The sequence below is a fragment of the Phocoena phocoena genome, chromosome 1 (assembly GCF_963924675.1).
Source record: "Phocoena phocoena chromosome 1, mPhoPho1.1, whole genome shotgun sequence".
Taxonomy (NCBI): Eukaryota; Metazoa; Chordata; class Mammalia; order Artiodactyla; family Phocoenidae; genus Phocoena; species Phocoena phocoena.
Window position 1 is genome coordinate 178,226,059 of NC_089219.1, and position 19,448 is coordinate 178,245,506.

At 38.3% G+C, this 19,448-nt stretch overlaps 2 protein-coding genes across 3 annotated transcripts in view; one reads left to right on the forward strand and one right to left on the reverse strand.

The window, feature by feature from the left end:
* RO60 (Ro60, Y RNA binding protein) overlaps positions 1–19,448 on the forward strand; it is a 24,480-nt gene continuing 5,032 nt past the window's right edge. The window contains exons 1-9 of one of the 2 annotated variants that reach the window (XM_065873536.1): positions 1–146; positions 7,922–8,520; positions 12,821–13,041; positions 13,666–13,812; positions 14,066–14,203; positions 14,860–14,976; positions 15,667–15,780; positions 16,065–16,211; positions 17,716–18,954. In XM_065873536.1, the coding sequence (XP_065729608.1) occupies positions 7,941–8,520; positions 12,821–13,041; positions 13,666–13,812; positions 14,066–14,203; positions 14,860–14,976; positions 15,667–15,780; positions 16,065–16,211; positions 17,716–17,868 (1,617 nt within the window). In that variant the 5' untranslated portion in view covers positions 1–146; positions 7,922–7,940 and the 3' untranslated portion in view covers positions 17,869–18,954. Of the gene's footprint in view, positions 147–7,921; positions 8,521–12,820; positions 13,042–13,665; positions 13,813–14,065; positions 14,204–14,859; positions 14,977–15,666; positions 15,781–16,064; positions 16,212–17,715; positions 18,955–19,448 lie in introns of those variants that run through there. The other variant, XM_065873545.1, reaches the window with a different exon arrangement.
* GLRX2 (glutaredoxin 2) overlaps positions 16,047–19,448 on the reverse strand; it is an 18,565-nt gene continuing 15,163 nt past the window's right edge. Inside the window, exon 5 of the mRNA XM_065873568.1 lies at positions 16,047–16,193. The gene's annotated coding sequence lies outside the window, so the exon portion shown is untranslated. The remainder of the gene's footprint in view (positions 16,194–19,448) is intronic.

Here is a 19,448-nt window from a genome sequence, read left to right on the forward strand (position 1 = left end):
GTTCCCGGGAACCGAACCGGGAGACCCGGGCGGCGGAGTCGCAGCAGGCGCCACCTCTCAGGCTGACGCGCGTCGTTTTTCGGCGGCGTGGCGCAGCGCTTCTCCCGGTGGCGCGGCGGCTTCGGAGGATCGGCCGCCGGGCACAGGTGAGGACACCGCGAGCGGTCGGCTGGCCGGGGCCCTTTGTGCGGTCTGAGCGGCGCCTGGGTCCGGCCGGTCCTCCGTGGCCCTCACCCCGCATCCCCGCGGCCGAGGCCGGAGCAGACGCTGCGCCGACCAGTCTCCCTCCGCGCCTCTGTGCTCTGCCGTCCTGGGTGGTTAGACCTACACCTCTGCTGAGCCGGGCCCTTCCCGAAGCGGGGATCGTTCCCGCTTGTACTTGCGGAGCTTCCCGCAGGCCGGCGTCCCAGGGGCCCGCTTTCCTCCTCCCCCTCCTTCTCCTCCTCCTTTTCCTCCTCCCGCCGCTGCTGCGCCGAGAGGCGTTGCCCTGCCTCTGGGCTTCGGGAAGAAGGATCTTTGTGAGAAGACCGAGGACGAAATTTGTCCTGGAGGGAATGACGAGGGACAGGAGACGATCCGTCCTGTCGTCGGTGGGGCTGATAGACAAGTGTAAAGGCGCGCGATGCCTCCAAGGCACATGAGGTTGAAAAAGGCAGTGTGTTCATCTGAAAATATTTGTAATCTTAAGACTAAAAGATGCGTTAAACCAAAAATGGCTGTCTTCACTAAATCACGAAACCTCATTCACCAAGCCCTTGCACAATAGTAATGTTAAAACTAAAATCTTTCAGAGTAGTAGTGTTTATGCATCACTCCTTAAAGCTCTGACTTCCAAGAAGGGCCCTTGGCTTCCAGAAAAAAAAAAAGCTTTACTTGGTAAAACTCGGATTCTTTGCTTCTCAAGCAGGAGGACCTGTGCCCTGCAATAAGGGAACCTTGTCCTGCAGGATTATGTGAAGCTACGAAATAAACATGATACATTTTACTGAGAGAAACAGCGGCACAACTTTTATATGAAAACAGCCGTGGTTATATTATGGAGTAGAAGACAAAGTGTATGTCAGGGGTTAGATTAAAAAAAAATATTTTTTTTGGAAACTTTCTTGAAGTTTGCCCCTGGGAGACTGTGTCTTCAAGCTGGTGGGGGGCGGGAGAGGTATCTGTTCTGTTAAATATACTTAAATGGGAAAGTCTGTGTGGCACAGGAGTCTAGCCTTATTTCCTTATGAACCATGCCTAGAATGAGTGTCATCAGAGCCCAAAGCTGTTTGCAGGAATTTGCCGTATTTTCTTAATCTGCAATATTGCTGTGAACTTGAAAGTGTTTTTGGTGCTAAGTAACTATTGAATACATTAAAAGTAACATCTGATACCCAACTGAACATGGTGCCTATTGTAGAAAGACCAAACTGAAAGTTTAGCCCTTAAAACAACCTATAAGTAATCAGAATGGGGGGGTGTCAAATTTCTTTATGTTGTTAACATTTAATCCTAAGAGGTCACCTAAAAATCCAGATTTCTGAGTTTTTGAGAAAAATGAGAAGATCTGGCAATATGAGGCCCAAACTACATGACGGCCAGTTGGCTAAAAGGTGTATTCCTTCAGGATGTCATGCTGTCATGTCTGCTCCAGTTCCTAACCACTTTTTTTTTTTTTTTGCGGTACGCGGGCCTCTCACTGTTGTGGCCTCTCCTGTTGCAGAGCACAGGCTCCAGATGCGCAGGCTCAGCGGCCATGGCTCACGGGCCCAGCCGCTCCGAGGCGTGTGGGATCCTCCCGGGCCGGGGCACGAACCCGTGTCCCCTGCATCGGCAGGCGGACTCTCAACCACTGCGCCACCAGGGAAGCCCCTTCACCACTTTTTATTGCATCACCCTTGACTTGATTCGCTCATGTCCGTTTACCAGTCTGAGTGATACAGCTATATGAATTTGTGACCCCCCGTGTTTACAGTATTGTTTCTTTCAAACTGTCTTGCTCTCATAGATGTAAGTCAGCTTTGACTCCATTTAAAAAGGAATAAGCTGCAAACTTGTTTGACCTCTTGGGATGAAAGGGAGCCTTTTCAAGTGACAAATAATCAAGAGACTTGGGAAAGATATTTAGATGTGAACATTCAAGAAGAATGTAGGAATCCTTAGAAGTAATATATTATTAGCACTGTTAAACGTTACTATAGATGTTCTAGTTCCAGCGAATAAGAAGAAGAACTAGTGCTATTGCATACTGTGTATTACTGCCATTCACTGGTTTTGCATTCAAAATTAGGGAAAAGAGAAGTGGGCAATGTATAAAATATCCACAACCAATTTCAGAGTGTGGCCGTGTTTTTAATGATATTGTGATCTGTTTGATTTCCTCTCAAAATTTTGATTTATAGACGTTTAATACAACTTTAGCTGTATTACATTTCCTTGGAGGGGTGTTGCTTTAAGAGCACCGAACAGGTCAGGCCAACTGAAAGAAGAAGTAACTATCTTTTGTTTGTTTGTTTGTTAATCTGGATTTACAACACTTGATTATTCAGGAGTGGATTAATTGATGACCAGGCTTTGACCTCACTCACTGCCCAGCTGCCTTCTAAACCACTGACACTGGAGCTTAAGCTTTGAGAAGGGTGATGATAACATTTGGGGAAGGAAGAAATTAAGGTCCTGTATATGTATGTCTGTGTATCTCAAATTTCTTTCTAAAGACAAATATAAAAAATGTAGGGTTAAATATCACTTAAATGCTTATCTATTTAAATAACTTTCCAAATATATTTCACCTAGCCAATTTTTAATTTTTTTTAATAACAGATTTTTGAGATAGAATTCACACATCACATTCAGTGGGTTTTAGTATATTCACAGAGTTGTGTAACCGTCACCACTATCTAATTTCAGAACATTTTCATCACCCCTAAAGAAACCCTTTACCACTTTGGAGAACAATCTAGCAGGTCCTCAAAAGGTTAAATATAAAGATATCATATGATGCAACATTTTACATTCCACTAGCAGTATATGAAGGTTCTAATTTCTCCAAATCCTCGCCAACACTTATTATTGTCATTTTGATTATTGCCATTCTAGTAGGTGTGAAGTGGTAGCTCATTGCAGTTTTGATTTGCATTTCCCTGATGACCAATGATATTCAGCATCCATTTTTGTGTTTGTTGGCCATTTGTATACCTTCTTTGAAGGCATACCTATATAGGTTCTTTGCCTATTTTTTAATTGGGTTATTTATCATTTTATTATTTAGTTATGAGTTCTTTATATATTATAGACACAAATTCCTTATCATATGTATGATTTGCAACTATTTTCTCCCATTCCATGGGATGTCTTTTTTGCTTGCTTTGTGGTGTCTTGAAACACAGTTTTAAATTCTGATGAAGTCCAGTCTATCGGTTTTTTTCTTTTGTCACTTAGAGCTTTGGTGTCTGTATTTTGAGATCAACTCAGTTCAGTTCCAGAGTTAGCATCAGATCTCCCAAGTGAAAGGGCAGGATCCCAAACAGATTGCCCTTACTTCAGACAACAGCTTCAAATAAGGTCCCAGTCCACCCAGCTAGGCTTCCCACAATGCGCTCAGCGTCAGTAATTCACTGGAGTGACTCAACTCCCTAAAAGCACCATCCTTTGATTACAGTTTTATTATAAAGGATGCAACTCAGGCACAGCCAAATGGAAGACCCGCTCAGGCCAAAATCTGGAGGCAGGAGAGAGATTCCTTCTGTTTGTAGAATCCTGGCACATCACAGCCCCAGCACATCAGTGTTCACCAACTGGGAGTCTCTCCTGAACTTTTTTTTTTTTAAGATTTATTTATTATTTATTTATTTTATTTTATTTATTTTTGGCTGCATCGGGTCTTAGTTGCAGCGTGTGGGATCCTCCTTGAGGCACGCGGGATCTTTCGTTGGGGCGCGTGGGCTCTTCATTGTGGCACTCAGACCTCTCTAGTTGTGGCATGCGGGTTTTCTCTCTCTACTTGTGGCGTGCAAGTTCCAGAGCCAGTGGGCTCTGTAGTTTGCGGCACTCGGGCTCAGTAGTTGTGGCGCACAGGCTTAGTTGCCCCGCGGCATAAGGGAGCTTAGTTCCCTGACCAGGGATCAAACCCATGTCCCTTACATTGCAAGGTGGATTCTTTACCACTGGACCACCAGGGAAGTCCCTCCGCTGTACTTTGTTGTCCAGAGTTTGTATGTGGGGTTTCATGACTAGGCATGATTGATTAATTCATTGACCCTGTGGTTGAGGTAAGTCACCTGCCTTCCTTCCCTCTTGGGAGGTTGATCTGGCCTAAAGTTCCAACCTTCTAATCAGATGATTGGTCTTTATGGTGACCCCCAACTGGAAGCAATCCAAAGACCCAGGATGAATCGCCTCATTAGCATAACAAAGATACTCCCATCAATCAGGATATTTCAAGGTTTTTTTTTATTAACTCTTTTTAAATTGAATAAAAGATTCTTTAAATTCTATAGTGCTTTACAGTTTTCAGAAGTTTCACACATACGATTTCATATAGTCCCATAATAACCCTTTTTTTTAAGCCTCTACCCCTATATTTCCCCTTCCCTCTTCCTTCTCCCCACTGTAACCACTAGTTTGTTCTCTGTATCTGTGAGTCCGCTTCTTTTTTGTTTTATTCACCAGTTTGTTGTATTTTTTAGAGTCTGCATGTGATACCATACAGTATTTGTCTTTCTCTGTCTGACTTATTTCACTTAGCATAATGCCCTCCAAGTCCATCCATGTTGCTGCAAATGGCAAAATTTCGTTCTTTTTTATAGCTGAGTAGTATTCCATTGTGTATGCATATACCACATCTTATTTATTCATTCATCTGTTGATGGACACTAAGGTTGCTTCCATACCTTGGCAATTGTAAGTAACGCTGCTATGAACATTGGGTGCATGTATCTTTTCGAGTTAGTGTTTTTGTTTTTTTCGGATATAAACCCAAAATGGTATGTGAAGCCCTGTGAGAACCATGGACAAAAATCAGATATTCTTCTTTTTTTTTTAATACAATTTTTAAAGGTTACAAATTATTCATTTAACAAATATGACCGATAAGCAGGAATAGCCAGGTTGAAGTAACACCAGAAAGAGTGTGTTTTGTTAAATCTAAAGGAGAGGCCAGCAATGTCAAAAAATTTCTACTGGAATTAGCAATTAATGTTATCAATCTTTGAGAAGGCTCTTAGCCTTTTTGGATTGAAAGGCAGAGGTAAATGCCATATTGAAAAGGGGGTACAAATACATAGAAAAAGCAACATCCACTGCACCAGGAGTTTCAGCCTGTGCTGTACTCAGTCACTATAAATCAGTCCATAATGACTAATGTAATATGACCATTTCGTCTCTGACACCACCTGAAGCCTAGGCCTGCGCTGACATAAACTACTTTATGTCAGCACTTTATTTGGAATATTGACACTGCTGTTTCCGGCACAATGCAAATCACTGTCCCCCTTAGTCACATTCACAACGTGAGGCTTTCTTCCCAGCACTTATCTCTGCACCATTGTGTGTTCCCCGCTCTGAGACCCAGTCTGTCATTGCTCCCTAACTCACCCAATTTCCCCGCATTGACTCCCTCAAAAGGATCATTACCCATAACCTTCACCCTTAGTGGAGGAGATACCTCTTCTGCTGTCAAGGGCTAGTCTCAGCCTGGATGCTCTGAAGCTTCTTTCAGGGATCTCATTCCCTCACTTACGCCCTTTCTCTGCTGTCTTCACCTCTCCAAATTGAAGTTTGAACCTCAACCTCAGTGTCCTCTCATCTGAAAAGGTCAAAAGATTTTTCCTCTAGCTCCTGCCTTCTCTCTTACCTTCCCTTTAGAACGTTGCTTCCGTGCAAGAGTAGTCTACCTGTGAAGTCTCTTCATCGCTGCATGCCCTCCTGACCTCACTAGAATCAAGCTGTTTCTTGCAGCGCCCGACTGCGATTGCCTTTCCTCAGCATTCCTGTTGCCAACTTCAGCCTTACTTGATTGCTGAGCATTTGACATTACCAGCCATTCACTCCGTGAAATTCTCTTCCTTGCGTCTACGATACCACTGTCTCCTGATTTTAAGTCTATGTGCCCCTCCTTCCGTTTCTTCTTTAAAGGGCCCTTTTCTCCTTAGCTATTTTTTAATTGTTAATACTCACCAGGATTCTGTCTTTAGCCTTCCCCACAGTATATAAACATGCTCAAGCTTGTATCATCTTCAGAACAAAATATCTTTTACCTGTGTTCCTCTTTAAGCTACTACCTTACCTGTCAACATTTCTTCGCAGTATATTTAGTTCCTTTTCTAAAATTTAAAGACACAGAGCAAGATTTCATATACCCCTTCCTGGAATGTGCTCCCCAAACTTGATATGCCAGTTTTTCAGTCTTCCTGGATTATTGAGACAGCATTATTTTATCTTCCTCTGCTCATTCACTTTTCTGTTAAAGCACTTGATTACAGTTTGCTTTGTATTATGTATAAATTTCTATCTCATCGAATAGACTGTGATTTACCTGAGGGCAGGAAAAGAAGTTTTAAAAATCTTTTTAATGGAACAGAAATCTCCTTCACGCCTCACACACAGTATGCAGTAAATGCTGGTTGAGGATTTTTTGTTGGTTGTTTGCCATGGGGAGAAGCCCAGTGCACTGTAGTGGCCCAGGCAGGAAACCTGAAGATAAACAGCTGTCCTATAGTGAGAGAAGCGGTGGACGGATAAAGTAGTGGATGATTGTGGTTACTCCCTTTGGAGGAGAAAAAGGGATATTGCTGCCAGACAGCTGGTTCTAGTAGCTTCAGAGATAATGCAAGGAGGAAAATGTGGGTAGTCACAGATGAAGTAAACTATAAATGAGCACGGTTGATACAGGATGTTAATCAGTTAACATGCTCTCAGCTACAGGTAACAGAAAACTTATCTATGGCTTAAACAATAAGGATATACTTATGATATATTAGGACATTTCTAAGTAGGGCAGTTACAAGTAACTTGATATCAATGACCCAGATTCCTTCTTTTTTTTTTTTTTTTCTTTCTGGTGCTTCCATCCTTATAAATTAGTTTGTCTTCTTAAAGTGGCACCCCCCATGGCTCAAGATAGTTGACACCACTTCAGGCATCACGTGCCGAGGAGTACGTCAAGGCAGAAAAGGGACTGTTCCTTTTTAAGAAGGAAGAAAACCTCATAAGTATAACCAGCAGACTTATTATGTCTCACTGGTGGGAGCTGTGATACTTGCCCAATACCTGTACCAGTCACATGGCAAGAGGAATGAGAGCATCACCTGGGGACTTGTGATAAGTATGAATGCTTAGGCCTCAACCAGACATACTGAACTATGAAAGAAACTTCGGGGTGGGCTGGGGGCGGGTGTGGGGGAGGGTGGAACCCATCATCTTGTGTTTTAACTAGCACTTCAAGTAATTTTGATGCACGCAGAGTTTGAGAACACTGGCTTAGAGCAATCAAGATTCATCCCTTGGGGCTGGGAAATGTCCCCTGAAGGGCATTCCTACCAGAAAGAGGATAAGACAAGGGGGAAGGGAGGAACAGATGTTGGATACACAATCAAAAATGTCTACACTGTTATTCAGGAAGTAAAGGGAGTGTCAGCCCCCGCCCCGCCCGCCCCCCCCCCCCCTATTCAGTGGCTATTGCCGCTCCTTGTATTCTCCTCCATCTGGTCCTGTAGACTCCATGCTGAACTGCCTGCTCAGTCTCTGAAGCAACAAGCTATACCTCAAAAATGCGACTTCTTAGCTTTTGCTTCTGATCGTTATACCACCAGTTACTGAGCTTAAGAAATATTTTTAAATTAAAAGATTTCATGGCAGATTTCAATAAGCATAGATTAATAAATAATTTTCCTTTTTAGAATTTTCTTGTTTCTAGCTAAAATAACATTTTGCTTTTTGACAGTTTCCTAGAAGACAAAAAAATGGAGGAATTGGTAAACCAAATGCAGCCGCTGAATGAGAAGCAGATAGCCAATTCTGAAGATGGATATGTGTGGCAAGTCACTGATATGAATCGGCTGCAGCGGTTCTTGTGTTTTGGTTCTGAAGGTGGGACTTACTCTATCAAAGAACAGAAGTTGGGCCTTGAGAATGCTGAAGCTTTAATTAGATTGATTGAAGATGGCAGAGGATGTGAAGTGATACAGGAAATAAAGTCATTTAGTCAAGAAGGCAGAACTGCAAAGCAGGAGCCTATGCTCTTTGCCCTCGCCATTTGTTCCCAGTGTTCTGACATAAGCACAAAACAAGCCGCTTTCAAAGCTGTTTCTGAAGTTTGTCGCATTCCTACACATCTCTTTACTTTTATACAATTTAAGAAAGATCTAAAGGAAAGCATGAAATGTGGCATGTGGGGTCGCGCCCTTCGGAAGGCCGTAGCGGACTGGTACAATGAAAAAGGTGGCATGGCCCTTGCCCTGGCTGTCACAAAATATAAACAAAGAAATGGCTGGTCTCACAAAGATCTGTTAAGATTGTCGCATCTTAAACCTTCCAGTGAAGGTAAGCGTAAGATCTTCATGCGGGGGGTGAGGTGCCAATATCCAACAAATAGCAAATTTGTATTTGACGTAAGACAGTTGTGTAATATTTTCTAGAAATAGCCTTTAATTCTCAGAACACATTGATTAATTCATGTATGTTTAATGCCAACCTGGAATTAAACACCTAGACGTTAATGATCAAGAATCAAATGACAGATTTGCAGCTTGATATTCTAAATCTTAAAATGTCACCATGCTAACTAGAATGCTCACCCCCTTGATTATGGACTATGAAAGCAGCATGGATATGATTAAAGTTGTAGGAATCAAAACGGCTCCTAGCCAATAGATGGCAGATAGCCAGGCTGTACTGCTTTAGCCCCTTTTCTCCCTCCCTGTCTTCCTAGGACATATGTTCCGTGGAACCTAAAGGCCACCCAAAGTAGTGCTGAACTTAACAAGTCAGGGTGGTAGTTGTCTCCACACGGTCAGCCAGGGGTCATGGTGACTTGGGGCAGTTTTTCTATGTCTATGGGAAGAGACTTTTGAAAAGTTAGTTGGGTCTACAATGACTCTTTAGTCCTTCTTAGAAGGGAAATAAGAAAAACTTTTGCACGGGAATAATTTTAAGTGTGAACTTTAACAAAATGAACATGTCCAAATTTGACTTTTTTTTTTTTTACAGCAGAAGTGAAACTTGAAAAGACAGCCCCTCAGATGGGTTCAAATTTCAGTTCTACCTATTACTTTGTGTCCTTACACCAAGTAACTTAACCTTTCCGAGTTTCTGTATCTTCATCTATTAAAAAAGGTAGAAAAGGAATAACTCTTAAAATTATTGTGACTAAATGTGATAGTGTGTATTACAATACTTCCACAGTTCCTGGCACGGAGTAAAGGGCAGTGTCGGTTCTCTCCCCTCCCTCCCACATAGCTTGTGTAATGATACCTTCATACATAGTATCTCCTCAGTAATTCTTAATTTATCCCTTGTTTTTTTTAATTACAAATGGACTTTTTCAAATGAAGTTTAAGCAGTAAATTACTGCAAACATTTATGTATATAAACACGTTTCTATTTTGATTTTTTATTAGACATTGCATGCTTGTTTTATTTACTTATTCATTCATTCATTCATTCATTCATTCCACACGCAGCTTGTGGCATCTTAGTTCCCTGACCTGGGATTGAACCTGCACCCTCGGCAGTGAAAGCACGAATCCTACCACAGGACTGCCAGGGAATTCCCTACATGCTTGTTTTAAAGTAGCTGGATAATACAAAAAAATATAATGCAGAAAGTAGTCCTGCCCTTCAAAAGAAATCACTATACATAGGTTGTATATTACTCCCGATTTTTCCTAAATATGTTTTTTTTTTTTTAATTTTATATACCTTCTTTATTTCAGTTAAAAGTATATTGATTTTTTTCAGGTCAGTAGAAATAATTGCATGTGTGCCATTATATGAATATAATTTATGTAGCTGGTCTCTTACTGATAACAGTTAAGTAGCTTCTGGTTTTTTTGTACTATTAAAAAAATACTACAGTGGGGCTTCCCTGGTGGTGCAGTGGTTGAGAGTCCGCCTGCCGATGCAGGGGACACGGGTTCGTGCCCCGGTCCGGGAAGATCCCACATGCCACAGAGCGGCTGGGCCCGTGAGCCGTGGCTGCTGAGCCTGCGCGTCCGGAGCCTGTTGCTCCACAACGGGAGAGGCCACAACAGTGAGAGGCCCGCGTACCGCCAAAAAAAAAAAAAAAAAAAAAAAAACTACAGTGAAAAAACTTGGTTAATATAAATGTTTCTATAATTTCTGTAATGCTTAAATCCACAACGTGTGTGAAAGGGCCCCTTTCCACACGTTTGAACACTGACTCTTTACTAGTGTTTTTTAATCTTTGCCAATGATAGGTAAAAAATTTTATCTTGTTATTTGAATTTATGTATTTGGGCAAAAGCTCAACTTTTCATGTGCTTATTGATTATTTATATTTTTCATGGATTATATTGTATCTTTTTTTATCTACCAAGTTGCTATTTTTAATATTATAAAAATAGCAATAATTATAGTCAACATTCATTCAACAAATATTTATTGATCACCTACTGTAGATGGGCACTGTTCTCAGAAGTTGGAATACCAAGTATAGGAATTAATAATTTATTATTATATGCATTGTATGGACTTTTCCCCCATTTTTTTTTTCTTTGTCTTTTTGTTTTTTGATGGAGGGGGTTTCTGGCACAGTGAAGTTTGGAATTTTCATGTAATCAAACTTATCTGCCTTTGTTAGTACGTTTTTATTTTATGTTAGGTTTAGAAAGGCTATTTCCAACCTAAAGTCATAAAAATACTTACCTGGGTTTTTTTCCCTAACATATTCGTGGCTTAATTTTTTTAACTTTAAAAATTTCTTTAAATTTTTGCTCCAGTTTGAGGAGGCTGTAGGCATCCAGCTTTATTTGTCTATTGAGACACTATGTGGTGGTGTGGGCCTAAGTGCTAGTTCAAATTGGAAAAATTAGTTTCTGAATTTGTGCAAATAGTTATTCTAGTTTTGAATTCTTGGTCTATAAATTGAGAAATTAGTAGATATTCCCTAAACTTAGTCCCACACATAGGATTCTTCAATTCTAGATTTTTGAGGGCAGAACTCATACTTGAAACCTTGTAATAATAGCAATATGTTTAGGTGTAGAAGATCTTTAGGCTTCTCAGAGCCTAGTGTTTGGAAACAAACTCTTAAGTTACCAAGTAAGTGACTGAAATGTGTATTTAAACAGATAAAACAATTCAAAGTGTGATTCAACTAATCACGTGTTTATTGTGTACCTACTGTGTGGCCAACTCAATTCTAGGACTTGAGGAAGATAAAAATAATAAGAAGACAGACTTTCTGAAAGTTTTTTCTTTTAAATAAATTAATTTATTTTTGGCTGTGTTGGGTCTTCGTTGCTGCGCACGGGCTTTCTTTAGTTGTGGTGAGCGGGGGCTTCTCCATTGCAGTGTACGGGCTTCTCATTGTGGTGGCTTCTCCTGTTGCGGAGCACGGGCCCTAGGCACTCAGGTTTTAGAAAGCACAGCCTCAATAGTTGTGGCACATGGGCTTAGTTGCTCCGCGGCATGTGGGATCTTCCCGGACCAGGGCTCAAACCCATGTCCCCTGTGTTAGCAGGCAGATTTGTAACCACTGCGCCACCAGGGAAGCCCCGAAAGTTTTATTTTAGTTGGAAAGAGTAGAAAACATGCTCACATGAAACATTAACTCATTTAAGGCAATGTAATATTTTGTACTAAGATCTGTAAGATAGCAAGAGTCACGATAATTTAGAAGTTCCTGCATGTTAGTACTAACTTTTGATCAAGTTATTTAAATTAGAGTTCAGAAATAGCACATAGGCTCAATCTGCCTTAGAGATGTATTTTATTTGGCCTGCACCATATTTTAGAAAAAAATGAACTCTTTCGCAACATCACATAAAAATCCATATTGTACCTTCTTTTGAAAACATGGTTTTCTGGCAGCAGTGAGCCAATATTTCACTAAAACATTTGTCAGGGCATTCTCTCTTCTGTCAGTGGCCTCGTTCATTTATTTACTTTACCTACCATTCCCCCATAGACCCTGGAATTTAATAATTCAGTCTGTCCCCTTCCCCCCTTTTACAGAAGTGGAAACTAAGGCCTAGAAAGATCACAGAGCCATTTATTGACAACATGTAAACTAGAACCCAGGTTTCCTCACTGCCCCCCAACTGAAAGCTCTTTCAGCTATTGAAAGGAATTGTAGAAGAAATGAACACATTATTTTCCCTTTTTAAAAAATTTGGCCTGTAATACTTTCTCAGCTATTAAAAAAAAAATCACAAATTACCTACCTACCTGTCTACTTCCACTTATCTCTACAATTTATAAATGCATATTTATTTAGCAGCTAAAGGGGCAAGTGAATATGAGATTAATTGAGGTAGATCTGTACTTTTGTGAGTTCTGAGATTGTGGACCTGAAATAGGCACTGTGTACCAAAGGTTCTAATGCTAGTGCTTCAAAAAAATAAATAAAAGCTTCGTAACGAAATGACTTAGGATATTGGAGCTTTTCCTCCAAAGTCTCATGTTGAAGCAGTTATGAGGGAATAGGCAAAATTAGCAGACTCCATTGGCTTAAATGTGTTTGTCATATCATAGAAAGTAGCATGTCGGTTTAAACTCCCGTGTATCTAGGTGTGCCTTTCACATAATGCGTTCTCCATAACATGTCCTGTTCTTTACCTTATAATCCTACATGCCTTTTTAATTCTTTATTTTGTTAAAGGACTTGCTATTGTTACCAAATATATTACAAAGGGCTGGAAAGAGGTCCATGAAATGTATAAAGAAAAAGCACTTTCTGTGGAGACTGAGAAATTATTAAAGTATCTGGAGGCTGTAGAGAAAGTGAAGCGCACAAAAGATGAACTGGAAGTCATTCATCTGATAGAAGAGCACAGACTGGTTAGGGAGCATCTCCTAACAAATCACTTGAAGTCTAAAGAGGTAAGCAAATTATAATATGTTAAAGCATGTGATTAAACACGAGGAACTTACGCTGTGTATTAAAAGGATAAATTGTGAGTAATGCTTTTAAAAAATAATACTTAAAAAAATTAATACTTACAAAAACATTTTTTTTTTTTGCCCCACCACACAGTTTGCAGGGTCTTAGCTCCCCAACCAGGGATTGAACCTGGGCCCCAGCAGTGAAAGTACTGAGTCCTAACCACTGGACTGCCAGGGGATTTCCTAAAAAAAGTAATTTAAATATATCTTAAAATTAATGTTTATTTAAAACATGTAACACAATGCCCAGATGTAGTTGGCATTTTATAAATATTAGTTTCACTCCAGAAAATGTGCTGGTTCATTTGCCTCACTAATTAAAATAAATAAATAAAATTCTTATATGCAATTCCTTTACAAAATATACGTCAGTTTCTTACCCTAGTAAAGAGCAAGTTATTTTATTTGATGAGCCTTTGACCAGTTCACACCAATTTTTATTTAGAACGTGCTCTGAACCCCAAAAGAAATACTTAGTCTATGTTATTAATTGATACAGCTATGTTATACATATTCATTTACCCTTAATTCCTTATATTTCTATCTGTGTTATTGCAATAGGTATGGAAGGCTTTGTTACAAGAAATGCCTCTTACAGCATTACTAAGGAATCTTGGAAAGATGACTGCTAATTCAGTGCTTGAACCAGGAAACTCAGAAGTGTCTTTAGTATGTGAAAAGCTGTGTAATGAAAAACTGTTAAAAAAGGTAAGCATTACCTTTGTTAACTATTACTAATTGAAAAAGTTGGCTCCTAAATTTTGGAAATGCGGTTGGCACATTTTTTAGGTATTCAGAGACCAAGTTGCACTGACTCTTAAATCTAAGATTAATATGTCCTCATTTTTCTCTTTTCTTTATGGAATAGATTTATTAGCCATAATAACAAAAATCTAAAAGAAATAGTTACTGTTTTTCACTTGAATTTGACATTTGCTTTCTGTCTTGGTTGTGTTTCTAGGCTCGTATACATCCGTTTCATGTTTTAATTGCATTAGAAACTTACAAAACAGGTCATGGGCTCAGAGGAAAACTGAAGTGGCGCCCTGATGAAGAAATTTTGCAAGCTTTGGATGCCGCTTTTTACAAAACATTTAAGGTAATGGTTTGATTTTTATTTTAAAACAAAAGGCCCAGTTAGGATTTAATATCACATTTTAAAGATGATATTAGTAGTTTAACCATTTTTGATTATTCATTTGTTTTTTCTTAGTTCATGTGAAAATGAATATATAATTAACATTGTAAGCTTATGAATAAAGTACTTCTCTCTACCTTTGGACAACAACCAGTTATCCTAAGATCATTTTGATAAGTTTTAAGGTACCAAATTTAAAACTTTGCATTCCTCTGGAGCCCTGTGACTTGGTCCTCTGTCCTCTGCTTTTCTGTTAATCAGTAGTAGATCTCTTCTGTCTTGATAGGAAGTAATTTTTTTAGGAATGGTAAATTTTATTTGTATTTTACCACAAAAAACTTTCTTACTAGAAATTCCCAGTTTACTTCATGTGGAAAGATTTTTTAAAAAATGAAGATGATAACTTCTTTAAATTAATAAATAGGCCGTCTTATTTCCTTTGCTTTACCTCTAGTAAAAGCTAAGCATTTGTAATTGTCAATTGGTAAATCAAATATCAGGCCTTTTATCTTAGTCTTTTGAATGAAAATTAAGTAAATATGATTCGTTAGAAATTTAATATACTTATCATTTCTTTGATTGCTTTTAATGATTGTTTGGTTTTGTTTTCTCTTTAGACAGTTGAGCCAGCTGGAAAGCGTTTCTTACTGGCAATCGATGTCAGTGCTTCTATGAACCAAAGAGTTTTGGGTAGTGTACTCAACGCTAGCACAGTAGCCGCAGCAATGTGCATGGTGAGAACACCTAAGACAATTTAGGATTTTGCCACCCTAAAAATGTTTACCCTGGGACAAAACTATAAAGTTGAATATGATCAAGAATTATGTTTTTGCTTGTTTTAAGCAAAGCTTTAAGTATTATATATATACTTGGGTATACTTGTATATACTTTTATACTTAGGTATATACAATATTGTAGGTATATTGAAAAAGCATGTCTAAAGAAAAGTCAGAGTAGAAATTTTAATTTTACAACAACAGATTAAATATTACCAGTATTTTTAAGGAAACCGATAATGCTTAGAGAAATTATTAATGAATATAGACGTTAAAAATCAGGAACTAATAATAACAGTCAGGAGACTTGTTCTAGCCTGACTCTGTCGCTGAATAACAAGTAAATGAACCATAGGCGAGCTTCTTGGCTTCTCTTCTGTGGGTTTATTCCTTATTTAATAAAACGAGAATAATAATATATACTCTATTTGCTTCAAAGGATTGTTGTGAAAACCAGTTTCTTTATAAGAGTTTGTGAAAGTACTTTGAAAGTTATACCACTGTTACTGTGTAGTTTCCAAACACAGTAATACAAGTTTAGAAATAAAAGTAAGCATCATAGGGTATTTTCTTTTAAAGATGAACTTCAAGATACTGTATTTGTTTCCCCCAAATCTACTGAAAATTACTACCATTGAATTTTACAGGTTGTCACACGAACAGAAAAAGATTCTCATATAGTTGCTTTTTCAGATGAAATGGTACCATGTCCTGTGACTACAGATATGACCTTACAACAGGTTTTAATGGCTATGAGCCAGGTAAGAAACTGTTTTATTAAGTTTATTTAACATGTATTATATAAAAATTTATTGATGTCATTCCTGATATTAATAAATTTGTGAGAACAAATTGTTTCATCTCAACTTTCTCATGAACACAAAATCAGAAATATATTTACAAGCCTTGGGAAAGCCCATATATTGGGTCTAAACAAAATAACCTATAAAATAGTATTTTTAAGTATTTAATTATTTCAGACATGTCAGTACAGAAATGAGGGCATTTTCTTGTATTCTTATCCATGGTTTTTTTTCCGAGTTAGATCCCAGCAGGTGGAACTGATTGCTCTCTTCCAATGATCTGGGCTCGAAACACAAATACAGCTGCCGATGTCTTCATAGTATTCACTGATAACGAGACCTTTGCTGGACATGTCCATCCTGCCGTTGCTCTGAGGGAATATCGAAAGGTCAGATAAATTCTAATATTCTTTCTCACCCCAAATAAGATTCGATTCTCAAACATTGACTATATTTTTCAAAAAATGATACTGAAGGTAGTTCTGTACCTTTGTATAGGAATGTTACGCCCGTTCTGGACTCAGTAGTTCTGTACCTTTGTGTAGGAATATAACACCAGTTCTGGAAATAAGGAAGTACTACCTATACATACATAATTTATTTCAACAAGTTCCAGTTCCATACATTTTAATATCTTTTGCAAACAGTATTTTCGATAACAATCAAAATTTTTGTTACCTTAACTGTAAATTTTTAATGATTCAGTGTGCTCCTTGAAAAATTAAAGCATCATTTCTGAGTTTTGCTAAGGATTACATAAACCTAAAGCAAAGCTGTAATCTGTGTTTTAAGCTTTATGGGTATTTCTGTGTTCTAATCAGTGCTCTCTAGTTGAGCTTTCTGAAATGATGGAATTGTTCTATATTTGCACTATCCAGTATGAAATCTACCAGTCACATGGCCTGAGGAGCACTTGAATTGTGGCGAGTGTGACCGGAAGTGGAAATAGAGCTTGATGAGGAGCAGTGGTTCTCAAAGTGTGATTTCCCTACTAGCAGACTTAGCATCACCTGGCACCTTGTTAGAAATGAATATTCCTGGGCCCCATGGGAGACCTGCTAAATCAGGAACTCTGGGGTGGGACTGTGTTTTAACAAGCCCTTCGGGGATTCTGATGTATGCTTAAGTTTGAGAACAAGTGAGAGAACGGAATTCGGAGTCAAGACAGCCTGGGTTCTGAGTCCTGGGCCTTTCTCGTTATACTAACTGTGGACCCAAGTGAATTATCAATATTTAACTGATACATGTCATAGTAGTACATCACTACTGTGATATGTGCCATAGTAGTTAAAAGTACTACGTAGCTTTTAGGGTTGTTATAACAATTACATTAGATAAATTGCCTAAAGAGTACATCGTGTCTGACATAGTGCACACTCAGTGATTGTTGGTTTTTCTCAAAAACTCAATTATTTTAGCCTGAAATCATAGCTGTAGAGAACAGGTTATTACATGTGACGTATATGTTATACATAGCAAAGTCATAAACCAAAAATCGATAACCCCAGGGAACTGTTTCCTTATATATATCCTTACATACTGCCCCAGGGTTTGACATGTTGGTAAAAATGTCATGCCCCTGAATATCCTGACTAGTTTCATAAGTACACAGTCCCTATGCTGCTCAGGAATGTGTTCTATGCCTGTAATATGAGTAATAACTATTGAACAAAGAAGCAGGAATTTCAGGCAGCTTGTTGACATGTTTATTAATAACCTATTCTTCTGAAGATCACATAGTCTGGCCCCAGAAGATTGACAGATTTTATGGAGGAAAAACAAATTGGCTTTGAAATGAAAAGCTGTGATAGAATTTAAAGTGTTTTAATTTTAGGTTAAAATTTGCTTTTGCTTACATACTATTTTTAAAATATTTTTGATCTTTTCCTACAGAATATGGATATTCCAGCCAAGTTGATTGTCTGTGGAATGACATCAAATGGTTTTACCATTGCAGACCCAGATGATAGAGGCATGTTAGATATGTGTGGCTTTGATACTGGAGCTCTGGACGTGATTCGAAGTTTCACATTAGATATGATTTAATCATATGCACCAGCACAGTCTAAGAGGTCCATTGCCATCAGTGATCTCGCTAATACACCGCTACTTCCCAGCTAATCTTAATCCAATGAAAGGCAGTAGGATGATGGTATAGTATGTGCATAATGGAAAGTTTACCTTACCAAAAAAAAGGAAGGAACAATAAGATGAGCCCAAAGTTCTTTCTGTCTACTAAACTAGCTCTTGGGAAATAGCTTCAGAATACACTGTAGCCCCCTTTATCTAATAGAGAACTTCTTGTCGAGAGGCTGTAAAATAGTCAAACAGTTTTGCTTTGGCGAATAATCACATTTGTACTTAAAAGAAGAGAGAGCCAGAAGTGTAAGTAGTTCCATATCATGTCACTTATTTGAGAAATGCCTAAAGTTTTCTTAAATGTTTTCATTGGTAAAGGACAACTTTGATAATGTCCAAATATTCTGAAATGCACTGGACCATGTAACTGTGATGGAATATGAAACTCATTTGTAAACTTTTATACCAAGGGGGTTAAAAAAACAAACAAAAAAAACAAAAGACATTTGATTATGAATGAGTTTTACAAATTCCTTTAACAGTTTTCTACAGTCACATAAATAGCAGCTTTCTCAGTCAGTGAAAAAGATATTTTGTTTCTGTGGTTTAATTTACACTTGTAGAATTGTTACCATTAACCAGAAACATAAGGGAAACCCGTGAGATCTGAAGTTTGTGTCAGCTAAAGAAGTCTATTTTGGTTTGCTTTTGTTTGTTTATTGCTGTGAGTGAGGGGGCATGACTTGACAGTTTCATCTGGCTTATAACAACATAGCCACATGTAGGCACACTTTTTTTTTTCATTCTCTTAAATGAAAACAGATGTTTCAAGCATTTAACTCCCCCATTCATAATCTGAAAGTATGACAATTAAAATCTCAAACAAAAAAAAAAAATCTCAAACATAGCCAGATTAGCTTTTTCCTTACTTTAAAAATATTGTTTTAATTACTTTTATCTATTTTTTTAGCCAATTGTAAATGGGTTTTAGATATTTCTAATGGTAAACATGTTAGTGGCCTCCTCTCTCTTTGTCCATTATTCATCTGTGGCTTTGTCCATTATTCATTTGCGACAAAATATTCTTTTTTGATAGTATAAAAAAATAATAAAGCAAGGTAGGTCTTTCAGGTTTGAAAGGCAATTTTTGTGTGGCATATTATCACTAACCAGTCTGTAAGAAATTAATTTTTTCTATTTTATTTGTGTATATTAAACTTCCTATTCATTATAAAGTGCACTATTTTCTTGAGCAAGTATCCCTTCTTTGTGGGGAGGTTTAACCTGTTGAACTGCCAGTATATTTGCTCATAATTATATCATGGCTGTCTAAGATAATGTGCACATAAAACTTCAGTTTTTATGTATTGTTCTTTAAATGTATTTAAAGATTTACTGGGGATTTATAAAGCCCTTCTCAATATTATATGAAAAGTCAAACTAGTAAATGTAAATTATACTTTCACGTGCTTGGGGGTTAGAGGTTTTATGTTCTGGGGGGCAGAGGGACTTAAGTAATGTTAGAATTTGTATATTTTCTTCTGTTT